This window comes from Lottia gigantea (assembly GCF_000327385.1).
Source record: "Lottia gigantea unplaced genomic scaffold LOTGIsca_93, whole genome shotgun sequence".
NCBI classification, from domain to species: domain Eukaryota; kingdom Metazoa; phylum Mollusca; class Gastropoda; family Lottiidae; genus Lottia; species Lottia gigantea.
In genome coordinates, this window is record NW_008711042.1 from 564,563 (window position 1) to 588,128 (window position 23,566).

Here is a 23,566-nt window from a genome sequence, read left to right on the forward strand (position 1 = left end):
TCTAAATGAAAAACGAAAAGCTTCGAATGAAATCTCTCGTCATCTTTTCCCAGAATTCGCTCTGAAAATATCCGGGCACTTGTCTTTTACTGTTATTATCCAGTCTCTATTATTCTCGTTTCATTCCATTGAAATGATGTCAAATTCTTTGATCGAGACTATGTTCTACATGATGCACATGGCATAGAATAATTTTATTCACTCATTACATTTCCTAAATTTTAACGATCGCCCTTTTTGCACCTTTGATGCGGTGCCGATTTATTATGTGCTGCAGTTAGGACCTTACAATCTGCGAGATGGGGATAAACTCTTTGCAAGACTACTTGGAAACGAACTGTTCGTCGGCCTGTGTGTCGGTAGATTTGCTGAAGATCGCTCGTGGGTTTGTGTCGAAAAGGCGTGGTCGATATGGAGGTTCTGCCCGTTTCTGTCTTGTTGTTGATGCTGAGAGCTGTTTGGACCGACTCTATGGGGGTTACTATTCAGATTGGGTCTGTGGGGGCCAGTGGAATCGGATGACAGCTTTCCTAACTAATCTTGTCCAAGCCTGTCACAATGCCAACATGGAATTGGTTGTGTTTTTCAATGGAGGGTTGGAAAGTGAACGAATGAACGATTGGTTTACTGAACAAATAAACCAGAAAAAAAAAGTGCACTCCATTTTACGACATTTGCAAAACAAGGGTACACCACCCCCAAAGATTTGGTGGATGCCCCCAGTTTTTTTAAAGGGAAGTTTACGTATGGCTTTACGTCATTTGAATGTCACTGTTGCGTGCTCCATGGACGATCATTTCCAAGAGGTGATTGGATTCTGTCGAGAACATAATCTACAAGGCATCATAGCTCAAGAATCAACGTACGCCATCTTCGATCCTCCACGATATTTTTCATCCAATAATTTGAAGTTAACCTATAAAGGCTCTCTGGAAACGAAAGAGTACATCATGGACGAAATAGCTAAATGTTTAGATTTAAATCCAAATAGATTTTGTGTTTTTGCTGCTTTGTTGGGTGAGTTTTCACTAATGTAGTTATGAATTCTTTGACTGGAACATTCCACCTTGGAACTGTTGTTTCACATGCATTACTTTGAGAGACTGGTAGAAATACAAAATGATTTCTTTGGCTTCTAATGTCTTCTCCAAAATGGACATTTTCAGATCAATAACATGAATTTGAATTTTGAACATTTACAAACAGAAAGACGAAATTGACCTGAAGATTGTTGTCATCTCTTTTGCAAAAATAAAGGACAGTACAGTACTATTGATCTGAACTGCAACTCAAAACCAGAAATCTAAAACAACATATTATTGTCTAATGAACTTTTCACATGAGGAAGTATATCAGTCTTCAGTGAGTAATTCATAATTAAAAGTGGTATCAGATGTCTAGAAAGGTAAGCATGCCCTCTACCTGGTACCACATTGTCATAGCTGCGGTTTATTCCAACATTATATACATGTATGTGTTCTATTTTTTTCTGCAGGTAACCACATCCTTCCAGAAGAAGATCTTTACGATTTTTTCAGAAATCAACTCAATTCTTGTTTAGATACAGAAGGGAAGCCATTAAAGGTACGTACATCTCTGTTTGCTGTTATTTGGGTCGGTGGAAAAACGGGTTACTTTTTAATTGATAGCGGCATCTGGTTTAAGGGTTTGTGATCTGTCAATGTGATCGGACAGTGATGAAAATATTGGCTGATGTTAACAAACCAGGTAGGATTTTTGAAGTAAAGAGGTCTATTCTAGGATTTTCTTGTGTGAATACTCCAAATTATTTTGCAATTTGTAACCTCCATCTTTCTCTGACCAATAATCTAATTTAATCCGTTTCAGGTATCGCCTGATAATGTTATACTCTCTGTTGTTACATTTGTTCGTCAACTTCCAGCCACAGACGACCTTGACCTTATTGGTGAACTTGTCTTCAAGTAAGTCAGCTTTATATGTTAGGACTATTTGGGGCTATAAATGGGAACTTATTCAGCTATTATTATCCAATAAGGTTACTGGTACTGAAATGCTTAAACTCTGAGTTGTTTTTGAGAATTTTTTTTATTAACAATCTGTCAACAGCTTATCCAGCTAAAGTCTCTCCAATGGGATGCATACATCTCTGCTTGTCTCATCTTGAAATTTAGGACTCACTTGTATCTGTGTATTAGATATTATTAGTTGTGTGATATTTTCAGAAATAGTAAAGGAAATAAGAATGAAATGATATTAAAGTTTAAACAGAGTGTCCAGTATTATTTAAATGGTACTCACGAAGGTTTCCTCAAATACAGACCTAGACCTAAATGTAAGTTACAAAGTTTTAAAAGGTTTCGTTTCCTCTAATACAGACATTCCCCCTGTCAGTGATGCATGTTAGAGGGGCTGACATGGAAAAAGCGTCTAGTCGTTCGGATGGGACAATAAACGGAGGCCCCGTGTGCTACAGGCTGTGCACGTTAAAGATCCCTCGACAGTTGGAAATCGAAAAAGAGCAGACTCGTGCCGCTGTCCTGGCAAAATTTCCCTCATCGCATCCTGCATGGCGTTGCCCGTCTTCATTAGTCCACATGGTGCAGAAAAGTAGGACGTAAAACTCCATTCATTTCATTTCATTTCTAATACAGACATGGACCTAATATGTAAGTTATGTTTAAAAAGCTTAATGTCAAGAAATTTGCTTTTCATTGCTTTGACTAGTGATAGATTGTATGTTTATATATCTTCAAGGCTAATTATGATGCTCATTGAAAAAAACCGTACAAGCCAGACATTTCCTTTAACAAAATCTCGTTCAAAGAATAGCAAAATTGAGAGTTTAAGTTATATGGTATTGGACTCCTACAAAGAGAAGTACCATCAGGCGTTTCAAAAAGAGTAAGCATGATCTGCTTTGCTTATTGTTTATATATGATTTAATTTGTTAGCTGCTTTGAATATTATATGATTTTTTTCAGCTGGAGGTCCTGAGGGACAGGTAGGAGGTTATCCTCGCCCTGATGTTGAACAAAAATCACCTCAGGTAAAAAGTGTTGCCAGATTTATTCATTTATAATATTCATTTGGCCTTGTTGGAATTTTAACTTTACTCCAGTGCTTAATTCTGCTTGCCAATACTTTCATGTGTAGAATTAGATCCTTTGTACTAAGGATAAGCTTATATTCTGTTCTGATTTATTCATTCATGCTTTTGTTTGTTCATTCATTCTGTTTATTGCCTCATTTGTTCATTCATTCATTACTTAACTCATTTGTTCATTCATCCATTACTTAACTCATTTGTTCATTGCCTGATTCACTCTAGAATTCTTTAAAACATTCTTTCATTCATTGCACCATTCAGTGGTTCATTCATTCATTTTTTTCATTGACACATTTATCCATTGGCACAATTATTCATTGCCACATTCAGACACTCTCATTAATTTCCTCCATCCATTACAGGAGATTGGAGGCTATATGAACACCTTAAATCCCAATGCACCAGATATCCTAGCCAATAGTTCTGGGTTAAATAAAGGATTATTGAATGGATTTGATTCTAGTTTAGAAGCTCAGCTGTCTGGACTTAGTTTGACTGATAGTCAACCTCTACATCCTAGTGTTGGTAAGTCAAACCACTCTAAAATATGGTGCTAGGCTTTCCTATATGGCACTGGCAGACTTCATTGCTTTATAAGGAAATTTGTATGAAATAGAGCATGCTATTTCATTTTCTACTAGCTTAAGCTAGCTTATTTTATTGATAAACATTTCTCAAAATGAAGGCCTATAATTACTCTTCTTTATGCTTAAAAATAATCTGTTCTGTTTATTTATGAACTTATATTTATCATTTTAATTTTGATATTTCAGCTGGTGTATTACCTACATCCCCTGGAATAACTGTTAGTCATAAACCTAAAAAACAACCAGGTACCAAGTTACCATCCGTCACCCCTGAGATCATGCGTATTGCCAGTGAACGACACCAGAAAGGTTTGATGTGCTCCTGGATTTATCAACTTCTCTCACAGGTAGGATAATGTTGTGGTCTCAGTAGTCTCAGTTTTGTAATTGTTGAAATTTGATGGCCTGTTTATTGGGACACCTGACTACTAATATTAACCTATTGTTAATTTCAGGGGGAGTTAAAACTACCAGTTGTATTAGAAGATGATACTAATATTAATATATTGTTAATTTCAGGGGGAGTTAAAACTACCAGTTGTATTAGAAGATGATACTAATATTAATATATTGTTAATTTCAGGGGGAGTTAAAACTACCAGTTGTATTAGAAGATAATACCAATATTAATATATTGTTAATTTCACGGGGAGTTAAAACTACCAGTTGTATTAGAAGATGATACCAATATTAATGTATTGTTAATTTCAGGGGGAGTTAAAACTACCAGTTGTATTAGAAGATGATACTAAAATTAATATATTGTTAATTTCAGGGGGAGTTAAAACTACCAGTTGTATTAGAAGATGATACCAATATTAATGTATTGTTAATTTCAGGGGGAGTTAAAACTACCAGTTGTATTAGAAGATGATACCAATATTAATGTATTGTTAATTTCAGGGGGAGTTAAAACTACCAGTTGTATTAGAAGATGATACCAATATTAATGTATTGTTAATTTCAGGGGGAGTTAAAACTACCAGTTGTATTAGAAGATGATACTAATATTAATATATTGTTAATTTCAGGGGGAGTTAAAACTACCAGTTGTATTAGAAGATGATACTAATATTAATGTATTGTTAATTTCAGGGGGAGTTAAAACTACCAGTTGTATTAGAAGATGATACTAATATTAATATATTGTTAATTTCAGGGGGAGTTAAAACTACCAGTTGTATTAGAAGATGATACCAATATTAATGTATTGTTAATTTCAGGGGGAGTTAAAACTACCAGTTGTATTAGAAGATGATACTAATATTAATATATTGTTAATTTCAGGGGGAGTTAAAACTACCAGTTGTATTAGAAGATGATACTAATATTAATGTATTGTTAATTTCAGGGGGAGTTAAAACTACCAGTTGTATTAGAAGATGATACCAATAGAGAATTACCATCCTATATTGACCTATTTAGACCAATACGTCAAACAGTTTACTCAGTTTTATTCAATCTAAATAAAACCAAAATTATACATGAAACTTCAGAAAAGGAAAAAGGTGAGACAGAATTTCAATATTTTCAGTTATTCAGTTCTTTATAAAGGGAAAGTAACTAAAGTAACATGGCTATCTTGAGTTTGGTTTCTGGAATATAAAAAAATCAAAATGCTAACAAGAAATCTCTTGAATGTTAAGCCTGATTATGATGTTACCATCATCATTAAGACTTCACTCACTTATCAATAAGATTAGGACTGTGGTTCAAAATCAGCTTTGTTTAACCAATCAACACAGCATTTGTCAGGGGGTTGCCTTTATTCCTATTATTCACAAGTTTTGAGTTCATATTTACTAACAAAATATATAAAAATGGCTACTAGCAAGGTTGTGATTGGCTAATTTAAAAATCTTGTGTTACCATGACTATTTATTATCTCAGTCCCTCATTGCACACTGTATGGCGTTGCCCGAAATCCATTAGCTTAATGATGTGCAGAAGAGTAGGACGTTAAGCTCAATTCATTTCATTTCCTTAAAAGTTAAATTCTATTTCATTTAAATTTCTTTATAGGAGAACCCAGTACAGGTACACCAAAATGTTTTGATATTCCCGTCAAAGAATGGGTGATCCGACGAGGAACAACACGACCCAGTTTTGAGTTGGTGATCGCCAAACCAGTGGAATGGAAGACCCCCAGCGTGGAACGAATGTGGCTCGGACAGAATGCAGAGGACAAGAACAGACGTCTACGAGCTTTTTTGACTTGTATGCAGAGTGAATCGCCCTTGATGTTAAATACTAATTATGTTCCTCAATGTTTACTAGTCATGTGCTGTGTTTTAAGGTAGGGATGTATTATATTAATAACAGTATTTAGAACGCTTGTCTTTAGTTACAGTAGCTGTGCTTGCTGATAGATAGGTTATTTTTTTAAATAAAACCTTAATTGACCAAAGAGAAAAGTAAAAGAAAAAAAATAGAAATATTTTGACGAGTTTTAAGCCAAATATTTTATGTAATAACCATCATGCATGACTTCAAGTGTCAATAAAAAAACTAGAAGCTCCACCAATATCAGGTCGTCATCTCTTGAAAGTATATTGCCAAATTTATTATAAATATCTCAAAGTGAAGTCACAATATAGACTCCAAACATGAACATTTCTTGAAGAATATGATAAGGTTCTGTGAAGAGACTGAAAACTCTGTGCCTACCATGCCTACAACAAAAAATATTATCATTTGTTGATAGAGTATGTTATATCTTTTGAGATATTTCTTGTGTATATCTTTTATAACTATTAACTATTTATACTGTAGATATATTGTACAGTTTGGGCGTGTTATACAACGACAAGAATTAGATGCGTTTTTAGCCATGGCTGTTTCACCTTTATTAGTTGATGTACAAACTATGCAGGATTTGAAGGTATAGTATGGAGCAATAGTTTAATTCTCTCAAGTGTTATAGCTGCTCGACCTTGTAACAGACAGAATCTGAGAGAAACTGAATTTTCAACAACTAATAACTAGCAATGTCTGAGATGATAATCGCTAGTTTAATTCAACTTGAGCATAAAAGTGTGAAAACTTGACTAAAACAGTCAGAATTTGTCACCATCCTGTAGATCACAGTTGCCAGTGCTGAATCAGTTGCGATCGTTTTAGCCGCTGGCCTAGGCCATCGTAAATACAAACAAGCTCTTGTAAGACTACTGAAGATTTGAATTGGAAAATTTTGGTTTAATGTCAATTTTTGCTTGATTAAAAACTAGATTAAAAAAAATGAATAAGCAGTTGATTTTGATCATGCTTTTAGCTTTTAATTGTTTACTGAAGATTTGAACTTGAAAACTTTGGATTAATTTCAGTTACCAGCCATCCATCCTAGAGGTATTCAACTGGCCTCGTTATTTATGTCTGGTGTAGAAACAGCTATATTTGCTAATGATGTATGTGGAGCACCTATACCCTGGAATATGAGCTGTCCTTGGTTATTTTTCGATGGAAAGTTATTCCATTTTAAACTACTAAAAGCTAATAATAATACTCCTTTGATAGATATGTGTGATGGACAGGTAAATAAATTTCTTGATATTTTGCTTACATGGACTATATTTTATATACATTTTGAATCTCTTCTTAGGAACTTCTCAACTTTCTGATGCGCATAATTCTAGACACACATGGATTTGAAGAGTCAAATTTTGACAATGAGCTGTGAACACTATTACTGATTGGCTCAGCTTAAAAATTCCTGATTCTGAGACTATGTTGGTCAATAATATGGTGAACATGTCCGTTTAACTTGGAATTGAATAAACAAACTATATAATGTTATAACAATCTTTCTAATGATTGCTCGTACATGATGATGATATGTAAATGGAAATAGAGTCAGTTTTCTTTTAATTGATATTTTACAATATGATATTTTTTTTCAGGTTGATCAAGTGTTAAGAGTAGAGAGAATGAGACAAGCCATCTTAGAAAACACACGAGCCGAGTTTGCTAAACCGTTACTCCCTGCCAACATGTTTAATCCTTACCCTAGTCCTTATGGCAACTACCCCTCCTTCCCCCACGGTGCACCAATAGGTTACCGCCCAGCAGGTGCCCCCAGGATGCCTTATGGTCGTGGTGGTTATCCTAATCAGATGTCTAGTATTGGTTACCCTCCCTCCACACCACAACGCTCACCAGGGCGTGGCAGGGGACTGCTTGGTAAGTCTGTTACAAAATAAAATATAAAATTAACGTATTTAGAAGATGAGGTGAAGGACTATATACACAAGATCTTAAATAAGTTAAAATTTGAGTACGATTCAACAAATATTTCCTGAGTGTCAGTCCTTGATATATGGAAAATATCTTCAATAACATCTTGCTTGGTAACTCTTTGTTTTGGGTCGCAACATTGACTCATGCAGAAAATGGTGGTGCAGGGAATCGTTTTCATCTTGTATTGCTGAATGAAGAATTGTGCAATTCTTAAATTACAAAACAATATATAGAAAAAAAAAGTATATCTCATTGTAGCCTTATAGTATTTTACACATGATGAGAATTCTCCATGATTTCAGGTCGTTCACCAGTAGATGCTAGAGGTGGACAGTTAGAGATTGCTGGTGTAGTGGTTGGTAGCTGGGGAGCCAATGTACCTAGTAGACGAGGTCGTCAAGGTCCTACTCCTCAGATTATGTCTGTTGGTGGTGGTCGAAGGTTTGTAACAAATTTCTATTCGTCATCTTGGTGCTTTGTGAATCCAGAAGCACTGGCCATGGACTCCTAATAATAATTAGTTTTTATTTCTGCAAATTGAACACACTGATAAAGCTGCATCTCCATCATATCTCTAATGTCATATTGGACATTTGACCTTGAGTGAAACTGTTCTGTCCTGTTCAGGACTTTTGGAAACATTTGTTGGTATTATAATCCTAAATCCTATATTAATAGCCAATGTATTCCATTATATTTTACAGAGGATATCTACCCAATAGACCTATCAGGGGCAGACCACCCATGTATCCTACTAGAGGATTCAGACAACAGGTATTTTATATTTTTATATTATGTTTCATCAATTGTAACCATGTATTGTATCCAACATAAATTTACCCCAGGCAAGGGATATGAAAAATTGTTTTAAATTATGACAAACTTTTAAGTTTTATGTATCAATTAACTGTATATTTTGATTTGGATCAATTATTGATTTGAGTAAAAAATATTCTCTCACGTGAGAAAACTTTGTATTTGAGTTAAGATACCGTTCCGGTAGTTTCTGCCGGGATGGGGTGGCTCAGTGAGTTCGACCCTTGCTCACTAACCTGCAGGTCCAGAGTGTCCTCAGTCATGCAAGCATTCTATTTTTGAATAGAATCCAATCCATCTTTTATGGTAAATTTGTGGTAGTACAGAAATACAGATGTTTATATCTTGAATGAAATTTTCAATCTATATTTGTTTCAGTATTATGAAGATTATTATGGCCCTAGAGGTTATGATTATTACGAAGGTCCTCCTCCACCAAGAGGCTACCCCCGTATGTCAAGACAGGTCAGACGTCCAGCTGTTAAGTATCGAGCCCGAGCTGGGAAAGGGAAAGCTGCTAAACCAAAAGGGCGTGGAGTAACAGTCGATACTTCTAACGAGTAAGATATCTATTTTTATTCAGTGGCAATTTAGGCGAGGTGCAAAATTGAATGATGTGAAGCCAGTTAGGATAAATATGACTTGTATCCAAAAAATCATAACTTAAGAGATTTAGCTCTCAAAACATTTTTGATAGAGCTGTCCATATAGCTTTTCAGAATTACAAAATGATGTCTTGTTTAACAACAATCAACAAAAATGTAGAAAAGAAAACCAGTTGTTATAAATTTCGTACCTGAGTTGCTGTGGATCTCTCTTCCATTGATTATATTTCCACTTGTAATCTTTTTCCACTTTGCTAAGGGAAGTATTTGTACAAAAGGTAACAACTAAACTGTTAAAAGCAACCTTTTGGATTCTTAGTACCCCTATCCGACTTTAAATTGTCCAATGTACATCCTGGCCACCATAAGCGAAATGTATGAGACAATATTACAACATAAAGTTGTGAATCATTCTCACAGTTAACATTCTCACAGATGTCTGGTAGATTCTGTCTGAAAAGAAATCAGTATAAGTGGCAGCTAATGGCCCCGGCTGGTGGGTCTACCTTTGACAAATTGTGACAAAAATATATACTCTTTGACAGTTATGTATACGCTTTGACAATTATGTATACTCTTTGACAGTTATGTATACTCTTTGACAGTGATGTATACTCTTTGACAGTGATGTATACTCTTTGACAGTGATGTATACGCTTTGACAGTTATGTATACGCTTTGACAGTTATGTATTCTCTTTGACAGTTATGTATACTCTTTGACAGTGATGTATACTCTTTGACAGTTATGTATATTGACAGTGATGTATACTCTTTGACAGTTATGTATACTCTTTGACAGTTATGTATATTGACAGTGATGTATACTCTTTGACAGTGATGTATACTCTTTGACAGTTATGTATACTCTTTGACAGTTATGTATACTCTTTGACAGTGATGTATACTCTTTGACAGTGATGTCTACTCTTTGACAGTTATGTATACTCTTTGACAGTTATGTATACTCTTTGACAGTTATGTATACCGGTACTTTTTGACAGTTAATCAACTGACTTGAAAATATTTTTCAGTGAAGCTGGAGGGGATGATGAAGAAGGGGCAGCAACAGAGGAAAATCCTGCCGAGGGAGAAGGAGGAGTTATTGATGAACCCATCGGAGTATTCTCAGATGCTGATGAAGCCACTGGGGCTATCAACAACTTTAACGCTGACTCTAATTTCTCTTCTGGGGAGGCGTCTGCTGCAGGATTTGATAATAGTCCTTAAATTACTCTAAATAATAACATATTCCTTGACCAAACTTGACCCTCTTTCAACTTGTAATAATGGTGGAATTTTCTATTAAAATTCACTGAAAATGTTTTTTCTAAAAAATTGAATTAAGGGACTGAATTTTTTTTATTTCTGAAAACCTTGAAAAATAACATTCTGATCTCTTCTGAATTTTATATTTCTTCTATGTTGAGACTTAACGTTGATACTCCATGGCAATCAGATTTCTTCATTTTTTTTGGCTGAATAAATAAAATCTGGCCACAACACGGTTTTTAAATTGTTTGAATTTATTTCTATTGATCGAACAAATAATACCATAGGACATGAATTTGAAATATTAATTTCACCCTTGTTTAAGTTGAAAGTTCCCTTGACATTATCAGACTTACAACAAATTTGAAAAAAAGATAAACTGTTTGTGTATTCAGTTATCTATCCTATAAAAAGGGACAGACCCTTTAAGACTTATTACGGGCATTATAAAGTTAGTGCTCTATTCATCTGTTATACCCAAGTGGTAAAGAAACTATGCTATAAGCATCCTATAGTGATTAACATCATTATGATGTCATGACAATGTCGTTGCCATAGTTTTTTATAAATTGACGTTTTTGTGATGCAATTTTTCGTAACGACGTGTGATGTCATATGGTGCATCAATCAATGCCAAAGGACTTCGAAACATTTTTAGAAGCAGCCATTTTGTTACAAATGAACATCAAACAATATGTTATGACCTCATAAGGTTATGATGTCATAGTGTTGTCATGACAATAAAATGGCATCTGATGTATGGATGAAGAATGAGTGCTATATAAACCGATTTTTTTACACGAAATTCGTTAATATGAGGCGTATTTTTTGTACGTTTTGTACTTGTTATTTGTTATTTAACGATCATGCACAAGAAATTTGTTGTTATGGAGACAAGACAGACAGAAAAGAAGAAAGAAAATGGTGGAAGGACTGTTTACCGGGCGAATTTATAAGAATCAGGTAGCTTAAGTTCAAATCTAGTCAAATTAAGATATTAAATATAGCAACGATTTTACACAAATATCTTGCATTTAATTCGATAGTTGTCTAAGAAATGGTTCTTTCTTTGGAAATAGCTTATGCATTTGTCACAAACCTAATAAAAAAGGTCTAAGGAATTCCTCGTTTTTTTCTTACGAGAAACCATTATCTTGACCATATGTGAATTTTGGTGAAACAAGCTTTTTGCTACGGGCATTTATCCATAAAAATATTCAACTGTTAATTGCCGATTTTTTCAAGAGAAACCATTGTGTTGAAGATATGTTAAGTTTTTGTTGATTTTAGAGTGTTAACATAAAGCAATATGTTTGTTAGTTTATAGGCTGTGATTTTATAGTAACATCTCAGAGTTGCCTGTCAACTTCTTAAAATATTGCTTTTGATATAGATAATTGAACTAAAGAATGTTTCTAGCCCTCTAGTGTATGACTACGTCAAAATGTAAAAGTTCTTCGTAAAATGGTAGGAAATATGGCATCTGTTAAGAATTAGCGCTAAAGACATTTTCAGTTGAATTCATGTCTTTAATTTAAACAAGAGAATTTATCCAGAATATACTTCAAAGATTCTCCAGGAGTCCTGAAAATAAGGCAAATGATTGGTTGATACTATACCAGCATTAACCAATCAAATGTCTTGGATTCATGATGTTTTAAGATAATCTTAAAGAGATTTTTCTCGTAGCCTAGAGTCAGTCTTAAACCAAACATAACAAATGTGAAATAACAAAAAATGTAAAAGTGGGTTAGTGGATGTATGATTTCAAAGTTTTAAGAAAAATGTGACATGGATTTAAAATGCTTAGTGCATGAAATTCTTCGTCTGTGAATGTATAAGCACTTATTTGATAAAATGCCTTAAATGGTTTGGTACAAATTCTGCAAAAATTATTAAAGAAAGAAATTTAAAACTTAATGGATATAAAATGCAGAATTTAAGAAAACAACGTAGCTTTTGAGCTGTAAGTCGTTAAAATAAACTAATTAAATTGGATGATGCATTGCTGTCATGGAGACACATGTAAGACGTCTTAAAATATTTGTTGCTATAGAAACAATTGGTTTTTTTGTGTATAATGATAATTCTTTTATTAAACTTTCCAAGTTAACTTCTCTTGGGCCTCTTTAATGTTAAAAAAAGTAGATTAAAAAACGTTAAAAAAAAAATTGGATCACTCAAGGAGAGTTGAAGATATTTTAAGATAATTTGTTACTATAAATAGTTTAAAATATAAAAATGTAATCTATGAATAAGTATATTTTGTTTTCTTTGCTTTTTGTAATTTGCAGTCACCAAGGGGAGCTAACCTTTTGGTCGACTATACTCAGATATGATCTACGCTTGTAGAAATTGCATGCAAGTCACAAATTTTTAAACAGTAGGCCTCTTATCTCTCAATTATATATTTGTAATTTTTCTCTTAATTCACAGAGAATTTTGTCTTTGATATTTGAAATGAATTTTGAATTAATCATGTATTTTGTTAAAATAATTAATTGTAAGTAGGGCAAAGGTCGTTAAAATTCTATTTAATTATGTTTATTGTTATAATAGTGTAATTTGTTTTTCTTCTTAAGAGTACAGTCGAAATATTTAATTGTTTTTAAAAACTTGATTTAAGTTAATCATGTCTTGTGACGCTGCCTTGGATTCTGTTATTGATTTTCAAGCTAACGTTCAATTAAATATTTGGATTGATTTGTGTAATCTACTGATATGACAAGACACATTTAGTAGAAAAATATCAAAACTCTATGTAAACATTGGCTACTAAATACAGGGCTGGTTATTTAGATGTGTTCATCTCTATATAAAGGTGGAAATAGACCAGGTAGAGTGTTTGGTCTAGTTGAGAGATCATTGATACAGTAGATAATAGAAGAAGCGAATACAGGAGTAGTCACAATGCAGAATTGATTGGCTGTAAACTGTGGAAAGAAGCAGGTCTGGACACAATGCAGACACGATTAATTTCTTTTATTTCTTTCTGTATCATCATTTCTGCACCATATGCTGCACCAGACAGTAACCCTAGTCTATTCCCACCTTTAAATGGATACGACAAGAAAGTTGATTTCTGAAGAAAATATTATATATATAATAAATGTAGGTTATTTTATTTTGCTAATTGTGTTGGTATATTAATTAAGAAGCATGATGCATGTCTTATGAGATATTGATTTAAAATTGTAATATATCTTTAACTAGGTAATGATATATATTATTTGACTGTACAGGTTTAAAGCAAGGCACACCTCTATCACAGACCATATTGATTACATGTATCATTTACTTGGTACAATTAAAACAAACCCTTTCACTCTGAAAATACAGTTGTACAGTATTGTATACTCTGTGTATTAATTACATAGCGATATAGAAATATGAAAACAGAATCTAAATTTGGTGTAACTCAATTTTTCAACTGCTGAGATAACGCTCAATGCATGAAATAAAGAACAGTATAGAATTACTCGTATAAAACATTATCAAAGAATATTTTAGACAAGAATTACTTTAAACACAGTTTTTACTTGGCTTCCGTCAAACTGATTGTAGAAAAATGAAATTTGATGGTCTGTTGATAGTTAGGGAGTGTTGCCTATTGCTGTTTCTATTTTTCATGATTATTTCTTATATTGAAATAATCACACTTTGAATTTGATTTCAAAATGGAGATGGAGTTTGGTTATCATTCAAATTTGTAAAATTAAAAAGATTTTAAGGTAAAGTTTGGAGAAATGAAGAAATATTTATGATAGTTGAGCTTCAGGCCCCGTATTCTCGAAACGATCTTGGCGCTAGGATGTCGTAAGTTCTTATCTGATTCTAGGACATCATAGCGCTAAGATCTTTTCGAGAATACGGCGCCAGGATAGGATACTGTACTTGGTAGTTGTTAGTATACATTAATACATTATTAAGCCTGGGTTAATTTGGAATTCTTGTAACTATACATTCATATTATTAATTCTGGTAACTATGTAGAAATCCAGGAAAAACAATTCCAACTATTGTGCTGAGTAGGCCTGTATGTGAGGACTAAAATCCTTCGAATATATTTTCATGTGAATTTGAGTGAAAATCAAGCCCCATTTCTCAAGGTGAAATCTTTTCTTTCTATAAATATTATATTATAAAACATTTAGCTTGTGGGTTTATGTTCTTCACAAAATTTTGCACTTTGTTTTATTTTTGAAATGTTTTGGAAATAATATGTAATTATTTTGTTTTTTGAGAAGAGTATTCAGATTTTTGGCTGAAATTGAAAACTTTTCGACAAAGTTTTTAATTTGAACTATTGATTTGAATACAAGGATATCTTCATTGAAGTTTTGTTAAGTGTACTGTTTGTATTGACCAATGAAAAGGTTTGTTACATTTGATACTATCTGATATGAAACGTAACAAGCATTTTTATTGGTTATTGCAATCAGTACATTGTTAAATCACTGCATATGAAATATCCTAAGGCCAATTCTTGAAACAGCTTTGTCATTCTTCGATGAAAAATGTTATTAGAAATTGGCTTTAAATTCTCTCCCCTTCCTTGGCACAAAAGAGGCATACAAACTAGGTTGAACTAAAGATATGAAGTTAAAGGAAATAATAAAAAGCAAAGATAGAAATAAGAACATTGCCTCTTGCCAGAAATAATGAATTAAACTTTCGCTTTCAGAAGTTTTCTAATAAATAAGAAAAATTGAGAGGAAAAAAAAGAAAAGTCAATTCTCTCTGTAAGATAATTTTCGTACCAATTTGAGTTTGAGCTCCTCATTTTGGATTTTACCCTGACTTGTTCAGATGTTTCACGCTCAAAATGATAAGAAACATGGTCAAATATTGACAGGACTAGGATAGAGTTATTTCCACCTTGCGAGTGAAATATTAGTTTTCTCTTGAATATTGTAGCTTTGTTTTGTATTAAGTAAAGATTATTTTTAAGAGCTTTATAAACATTCTATGCTAATATAAGATACGATAAAGGGGTACTGTGTCTATATTTTTGCTATACTAACAGATAAGAAGCTGATAATACTCTATATTCAGACATCTGATCACTTTCAGTAGTAAAAACTGGATATCTAATTTGTTTATAAAACATGAAAAGGCATGAGAGAGTGACAACAATCCTATTATCTATAATATGGGTAATATCTCTACAGAAGTTACTAATATTTCTCAAGATTGATCCAGAGAGCTTTAACAGCTGGTAAAATGAATAATTACAAAACCTTTATAACTTCCATTGTTACTTATTCGATAATTAATTACACTGTATGTTAGATTTTCATTATGAAAGTGATACAGAGAACTTAAATTTATCTCTATCAGCTGGTATAGCAAATATTTAGAAGGCTATAATCCCTGTTAATTCTGTAAAAGGACATTATAAGTTTATTAATAAGATAAAGAAATGAAATCGTGAATGATGTAGGTTAACGTTATCATCCTAAGATATAATATAATATAGTTTATATTGCATTGTGTGAAAAAGAGTGAATTAGAAATAGAGTTGTGGTTCTTGATTTTGGTTGGCTAAAAAAAAGGGGATAAAAGTTTTCAAAACCGATTTGATAAGGGTTTATGAATTCTAATGCCATAAAATAAAATAACTTGTTGCAAATTGCTTTGCGCAAAGTGGAATATATTTTTATGGCTTTCTTTTTTATTTGATCAAAATCAGGGGAGAGAACTCATTATAGATTAAAAAGATTTTTTGATTTTCTTAGCTTTTGTTGTTTTGTCTATGCTATCTATCTTTCTCTCTCTATATTATTGTATATGTCTAAGTAATTGATATACCACATTTATTTACTTCAATTACAAGTTAGTTCTTGTAACACATATCATGGTACATGGCTTGTGAAGTGGCGAAGTCTCTATTCTCATCTTACAAATTATCTAGCATAGTTGCGTTCTAATGACCTTACTAATGGTCAAACAAATCATGTCATGCAGAACCGATTTCTTGATAACGATGACAAAAAGAAGCCATTTTGATTTTTGCTATTTCGCATTTCTGCCTCGTAAAGCAAAATTAAATAACCTTTTGTCAAAATGAGTGTCTAATAATTTCATAGTTGAACATTTTCAAAAAACATTATTGGTTTGGTATACCTTGGTTGTTGGTTCATTAATCTTCTAGCCTGTCAATTATGGAGGAATGTGCTACAAGAACTAACTGATGTTAAAATAATATAAATTCTATATTAATGTTAATTATTATATTCTTTAGATTATAACAATATTAAACTGATGAGGGAAATATTCTTGATGGCTTTCAAATCTAGGCAAATTAAGGAAATCTGTCAATCTAGTTGTTTCAAACAAAAAAAGAATTTTGTCAAGATGAGTAGAAATCAGTAAGAATTTTGAAATAACAAAAAAAAAACAAATGTTCAAACATTGGAAGTTGAAAATTATATGCTTTTTTGAAAAAAAAAATAAAAAATAATTTAACAACCCAATAATTATTAAAAATTTGAATTTAGTCTGCAAAAATACAGGCCATTTATTCTCGAAACGATCTTAGAGCTAGGATGTACATTGATTCTAGGACATCATAGCTCTAAGATAGTTTCAAGAATACGTGGCCTAAATATTTGGACAAAATCTTACAATTTTTTTTTCCATTTTTTGCTGAAATCTGAGAGCCATAATTTGAAAATGAAATATTTAATTTGTTCACATCTAATTTGTTTAGTGTTTGTGGTTTCACTGGTAGGGATATAACATGAAAAGATGATAGTACTTTTAACTGATTAGTTTAGACAACAGAAATATTGTTTATTAGTTGTTCAAGGTTGCCCTTAATTAATTTAGAAAATTCATTTCTGACAGATGTGTAAGATCTTTTGACACTTGGAATCGAAATGGAGAAGGTTAATGTTGTCTTGGCAAAATTTCCCTCATTGCACACTGCATGATGTTGCCTGTTGAAGCACATTCAAAAGAAGAAAATTGACTTCAAACTTCTTTGTATTTAGTATGGAATTTTGTACTGCCTTGTTTTTCTGACAACTGAATTCAGACTGAATAAGACAACGTCGACAGTTTTGCTCGAAAGAGAAGAAATTATTTTGAAACGTTCTGGACAAGTCAATTATATCAGTGCTTCAGTATGAATGAAATGAAAATATTAAAATTATTATTGGCAATTCTTCTGCAATTTATAAACCATACTTCTGTTTATATAAATGTTAAAAATAATAATTTAAAAAAAAAACAATTTGCTTTAAAACTATCCTCCCCAATTCTGATATTAAAACATTAAAAATTCAGTGAAATGTATCATTCAGTAATAAAAGAAAAACATATATTTAAATATATTAGTCAAAAATTCAGTTTAATGTCGTTCAATAATGGAAAAACATATATTTAAATACATTAGCTTGAGATAAATGTCTGAAAACTCGTCATGTTTTGTCTTTATTAAGAAAGTTAATTATGAAATAAGTTAATAATACTATCGAATATGATTTATTACTATAGAAAGTTGGTTAAGCTCAGGTACAGCTATAAGAGTTTATGAAGAGGATGTTAAGACAGATTGAGACATTGTCTATATACTGAAGAATAAATGTTGTTTTGTGGTGATCTTATATCACTTGTCTTTTATTTCAATACATACAGTTAATGGGAAAGAGCATCTTCACAATGTCAAGCTATTACACACTTCGTATTATGCCTTTGATTGGACCGTACCCTATCAAATACAGCCAATCAGGGTCCTCGACAGAAAGACAGTAAGAATTATGACTTATTGTTACAGACTTTCTGTCGGGACTCCGGCTGTATTCGTTTATTCATGGTCCAATCAAATCACTTCATTTACAGACTTCAGTGACACATGTGGCTATTGTAGTCAAGGTATTAAACACAGTTTGTAATAGGTTGACATTGTGAAGATGGGGAATGAGGTTGGCTAACCCTTTCTATTTGCACCATTTCGATTTCCCAAACAATATTTGGCTATGAAAGCCTTATAAGAGATATTCTGCAGTGGGGACCCATGTCATCTCTGTGTTTCTGATTTCACATCAGTCGTCTGGTTTCTTTAAGTCTAGTGCAAACTGCCCAATCTTTTGAAGGATTTCCTGTTCATGCTACATGAAAGAGAAAGATGCCGGCTATTGTCTTTTACACATTTTATTATCAAACAGGCTTGAATACAAGGGAGGTAACTTTGTTTCCAACTTGTCCACCAAATTTAAATGTAGGTGTTGGAATTTCAGCGTGGAGTTTAAAACCTGAATCAAAAAATAAAAAAAAAACATTTTGGTAAAAGTGTATGGATAAAAGTGCGGACATAAAAATTGTAAAACAACATACACATGGTACAAGTGCACTCACAGGAAATGTGGAGATTATTCTGTAACTGTTTTATTTGTGACTTGTGACCTCAGACCTATATGAAACTATGGGTGGTAATAAAGATGCCAATATAAGCTTGTTTAAACCAATGGATCTTAATCAAGAATGCAGTCGTTTGCAAATTCAGGACAAGACCGCTAATTGAAAAGAAGGTATTAGAACAAAAGTGTTTTGTTTGGGGTCCTGGAGTAAAATCTAAAAAATATAAAAATAAACTCACAAGAATTGAAGATATTAACAAGCTGTTCTTTCGTCCAATTACAAGACGTGATGATAAAATACCCTTCCTCAGTATCGGTCAGACGGCGGACGTTTCTAACATACACTTCACGACTTGATTTAAACTCACTCTCCAACAAACTAATGGCATCAAACGTGCCTTTGTCTATACAAAGTTTATATGTTCGTTTTAATGCACTAGGAGAGTCTATGTCTGAATTGGTCTTTTCTGATGATGTAGAAATAGATTGTGTCATATCTGCCACCTAAAATAAAGCAGAAGATTCACAAATGATTTATTAAGTGGCATTGCTGCATAGTTCGAAATAACAAGATCTATGATTCTTTTATCCCATTGAACACATATTTAAAGGTTTTTCACAAATCTGGATAATTTAAATAAATCTACCTGTCACTGCAATAACATGAACTAATCTGTGTACTGATATATTTGCATGTATAGTGAATATTCTTTACTCTCAACCCTTTCCGACCACACACTAACGCAATATATACCTGGGCAGATTGTATACCAGCCGTTATTAAGTGACATCATACAACGTTAACATCATACGCTTTTACTTTTATTACTTGGTTACAGGGTACAGGTGTTATATTTTATTTACACTCAGGGTTCAAAGGGTTAAAGGGCTCACGACCATGGGGGGGTGCCCGTCTTAGATAGTCACAAAAATTTGGGAAATTTTTCATCAGAAGATCCTCAGTCAATATTGAAAACCTGCCAATTTCTTATTGATAGCAGGCTGTCAAATTATTATCATTATTTCAATGACATATATTTTTACAAATTTACTCGAGTAAGAAGTGGTGCACACTATATTAACTATTATACAGTTCCGGTACTTACTGCCAATCTATTTTATATTCTTTATTATTACACTATAATACAGTTCCTGTACTTACTGCCAATCTATTTTATATTCTTTATTATTACACTATTATACAGTTCCTGTACTTACTGCCAATCTATTTTATATTCTTTATTATTACACTATAATACAGTTCCTGTACTTACTGCCAATCTATTTTATATTCTTTATTATTACACTATAATACAGTTCCTGTACTTACTGCCAATCTATTTTATATTCTTTATTATTACACTATTATACAGTTCCTGTACTTACTGCCAATCTATTTTATATTCTTTATTATTACACTATTATACAGTTCCTGTACTTACTGCCAATCTATTTTATATTCTTTATTATTACACTATAATACAGTTCCTGTACTTACTGCCAATCTATTTTATATTCTTTATTATTACACTATAATACAGTTCCTGTACTTACTGCCAATCTATTTTATATTCTTTATTATTACACTATAATACAGTTCCTGTACTTACTGCCAATCTATTTTATATTCTTTATTATTACACTATAATACAGTTCCTGTACTTACTGCCAATCTATTTTATATTCTTTATTATTACACTATAATACAGTTCCTGTACTTACTGCCAATCTATTTTATATTCTTTATTATTACACTATTATACAGTTCCTGTACTTACTGCCAATCTATTTTATATTCTTTATTATTACACTATTATACAGTTCCTGTACTTACTGCCAATCTATTTTATATTCTTTATTATTACACTGTTATACAGTTCCTGTACTTACTGCCAATCTATTTTATATTCTTTATTATTACACTATTATACAGTTCCTGTACTTACTGCCAATCTATTTTATATTCTTTATTATTACACTATAATACAGTTCCTGTACTTACTGCCAATCTATTTCATATTCTTTATTATTACACTATTATACAGTTCCTGTACTTACTGCCAATCTATTTTATATTCTTTATTATTACACTATTATACAGTTCCTGTACTTACTGCCAATCTATTTTATATTCTTTATTATTACACTATTATACAGTTCCTGTACTTACTGCCAATCTATTTTATATTCTTTATTATTATCTTCAATGTTACTATTTTAACATCTAGTGCTTTAAGGCAAAAATCATGAGTAACTTACTTGATACACAATGTCTGTCAGTAGTTTTTGAGATTGAGTTATATTTTGAGCTAGTTGAACCCCTGGTTGGGAATAATCTACTCCAGTTAAATCTGTATACCCTTCTTTAGCCTGGGAATATATTACAAATAGTTCTTAATGCATACAACTTGCAGGGCTTTCAATAAGGCAGAGGTAGAGGTTAAGGCAGCTGCCTCATCCAACTTTAATCTTCACAGGGCCTTGGGCAGCCCCACCTTAAACTTATTTACAGCCCCCAATTTTAAAAAAAGGTTTAAAAGATACAGTTCAGATGTGTGAGTCAGGAAAGGTGACAAATAATGCTTTCCTTGCACTCTGTGAAGCATCACCCCATTTAGTTAGCCCCATCAGATACAGTGATATAATATCAAACATTAACACTACCATTTCTATAAGCATTATACCATTACCAGTTCCAATATCTAACACTGGATAATCTTTCTTTATATAGTCCTGTTTCTCCAGCCATCGTATAATTCTATTTTGACTTCCCTCTCCAAACCTAAAATATTTTTACAAAAAATCACAGATTCAAAATATACATGGGACATTAATAGAATTTCCTGTGGGCCATAGGAGCTTATTCTGACTGACCACAGAAAACTGTTATTGATATTGAAGAATGAATGAAAACCTACCAAACCTCTCCTACATCACCGATATCTTTAAAATTTTCCAATTCTTTATCATAGGCAGAATCCCAACTGAAAATAAACCAACACATGAATCTTGTAACCTGGCAGGCAAAATACAAAAATAAGATTTTAAAAGGGTGTTAACACTATTTTTGATTTTTTCTTTATCTGTTTATTCTAGAGAAACTTAAATTCATATATCAAAATATAATCTATAAACTGAACAGAAAATGTAAAAGGAAACAAAATGAAAATAGAAATAGGAAATTCATTATAAGGATAATTCATAAGGCTTGAGTTGTTTTTTTTTTAAAGGTTCCAATTAGTTTGTTTTATTGTCATTTATTCCAATAAGTATTAAAATCATGAAATATGGAGACAATTTAATTGATGAAAAAGTATCCAAAATCCAAAATATATAGAAACATTTGAAATAAAGGATAACACACAAAGTTTGAGTAAATATCCTCATTAGTTTTATTTTCAATGGGGTGCTGAGAAGAATCAAATCATGAAATCTATAGAGAGGAAGTGATAGGGAGACTTAATCCTAATTTGTCATTTGAATCAGTTACATGGGGAAGTATATTAATTTATTATACTGCTTAATTCACAATAAATACACCCTATATTTTAAACATCCATTTTAAAATAAATTCAGTTTGATCAAGTAGATATAGAAGCATATATTTTTTTATTTTATAAATCTTTTCATGTATAATTTAATCATTAACAATAACTTAATAAGAGCGAATGCTAGATGTTAATCAGAATGTCGTGTGATTGAGAAATTCTGATACACTCATTAGAATAAGTTAACCAATTCTGATCGGATGAAACAGTGGGTTAGGTTCTAATATAAGATCAATGAAAATATCAATAAGATATAGTAACATTAATAGTTACACTATCATTATACTTATTATACTTATATTAAGTTATTTAAAGGTATTTGTCACCTAATATGACATTGTAGAATACTTTTATATCCTATAAAGCAAGGGCCTCCATTGCTAAAAATAATCTGTAAATAATAATCAATAAAGGCTTGCCAGTTTCATTTTTAGCTCGGTAAAAGTTAGTTTTTCACTAAAATCGTACTAAGATTATAAGTTTAATGGTTTAAACTAAAGAACTTGAGATTTAATAAGTAATAATTGGTAGTAATTTCATGTAATTCCAATTCCCAAGAAACCAACTTCAAGAAGAAAAAGAGGTAGGCAATTATTTAGGAAACTTTAATTAGTTATGACTATGATTAAGTAAGCCTTATTCTTATATAAAGTTCTAAGGTCATCAACAAGTCATCAAGTCAAGGGATGATTTTGCACGATAAAATGACACTTGTCAGGCTTGAATGATATCTAAAAATAGATTATAGTCTTTATCATCATTGACCGGCTACACGTGATTATAATTAGAGAATTAGCACGTGAAAATTGGTCCTATTTAATAACATTGGACTCGACTTATCGCTATCACTATTCACTTATATCAACTTTCCCAGTTTGACTAACTTTCAACATCGCATGATACGGACTCATTTGAAAGTTTTCTACGACTAAGCGTGTGTTCTTACTATTCTTTAGAACCTAATTTCGACGAAGAAAAATCTCGATCGTCTGTTGAACTAGCATCGGAATCGTTGTGATCGTTTTCTTGCAAGTTCATCGTATCCGTGCTAGAAT

The 23,566-nt window shown here is 32.2% G+C and overlaps 2 protein-coding genes across 2 annotated transcripts; one reads left to right on the forward strand and one right to left on the reverse strand.

Moving 5' to 3' along the window:
- Positions 1-299: 299 nt before the first annotated feature.
- LOTGIDRAFT_223375 (hypothetical protein) lies at positions 300-8,419 on the forward strand (the record flags this gene model as incomplete). The annotated part of the gene is made up of 13 exons (XM_009068743.1): positions 300-1,017; positions 1,496-1,588; positions 1,696-1,772; positions 2,224-2,314; positions 2,389-2,508; positions 3,350-3,617; positions 3,899-4,022; positions 5,027-5,183; positions 5,698-5,971; positions 6,448-6,556; positions 6,999-7,205; positions 7,572-7,740; positions 8,211-8,419. The coding sequence occupies 13 exons, from the start codon at positions 300-302 to the stop codon at positions 8,417-8,419; spliced, it is 2,616 nt and encodes an 871-aa protein (XP_009066991.1).
- A 10,344-nt stretch (positions 8,420-18,763) lies between these two features.
- Positions 18,764-23,549, reverse strand: LOTGIDRAFT_134815 (hypothetical protein; the record flags this gene model as incomplete). Its single annotated transcript, XM_009068744.1, has 6 exons — positions 18,764-18,858; positions 19,203-19,430; positions 21,219-21,333; positions 21,628-21,745; positions 21,882-21,947; positions 23,458-23,549. The coding sequence occupies 6 exons, from the start codon at positions 23,547-23,549 to the stop codon at positions 18,764-18,766; spliced, it is 714 nt and encodes a 237-aa protein (XP_009066992.1).
- Positions 23,550-23,566: the final 17 nt, after the last annotated feature.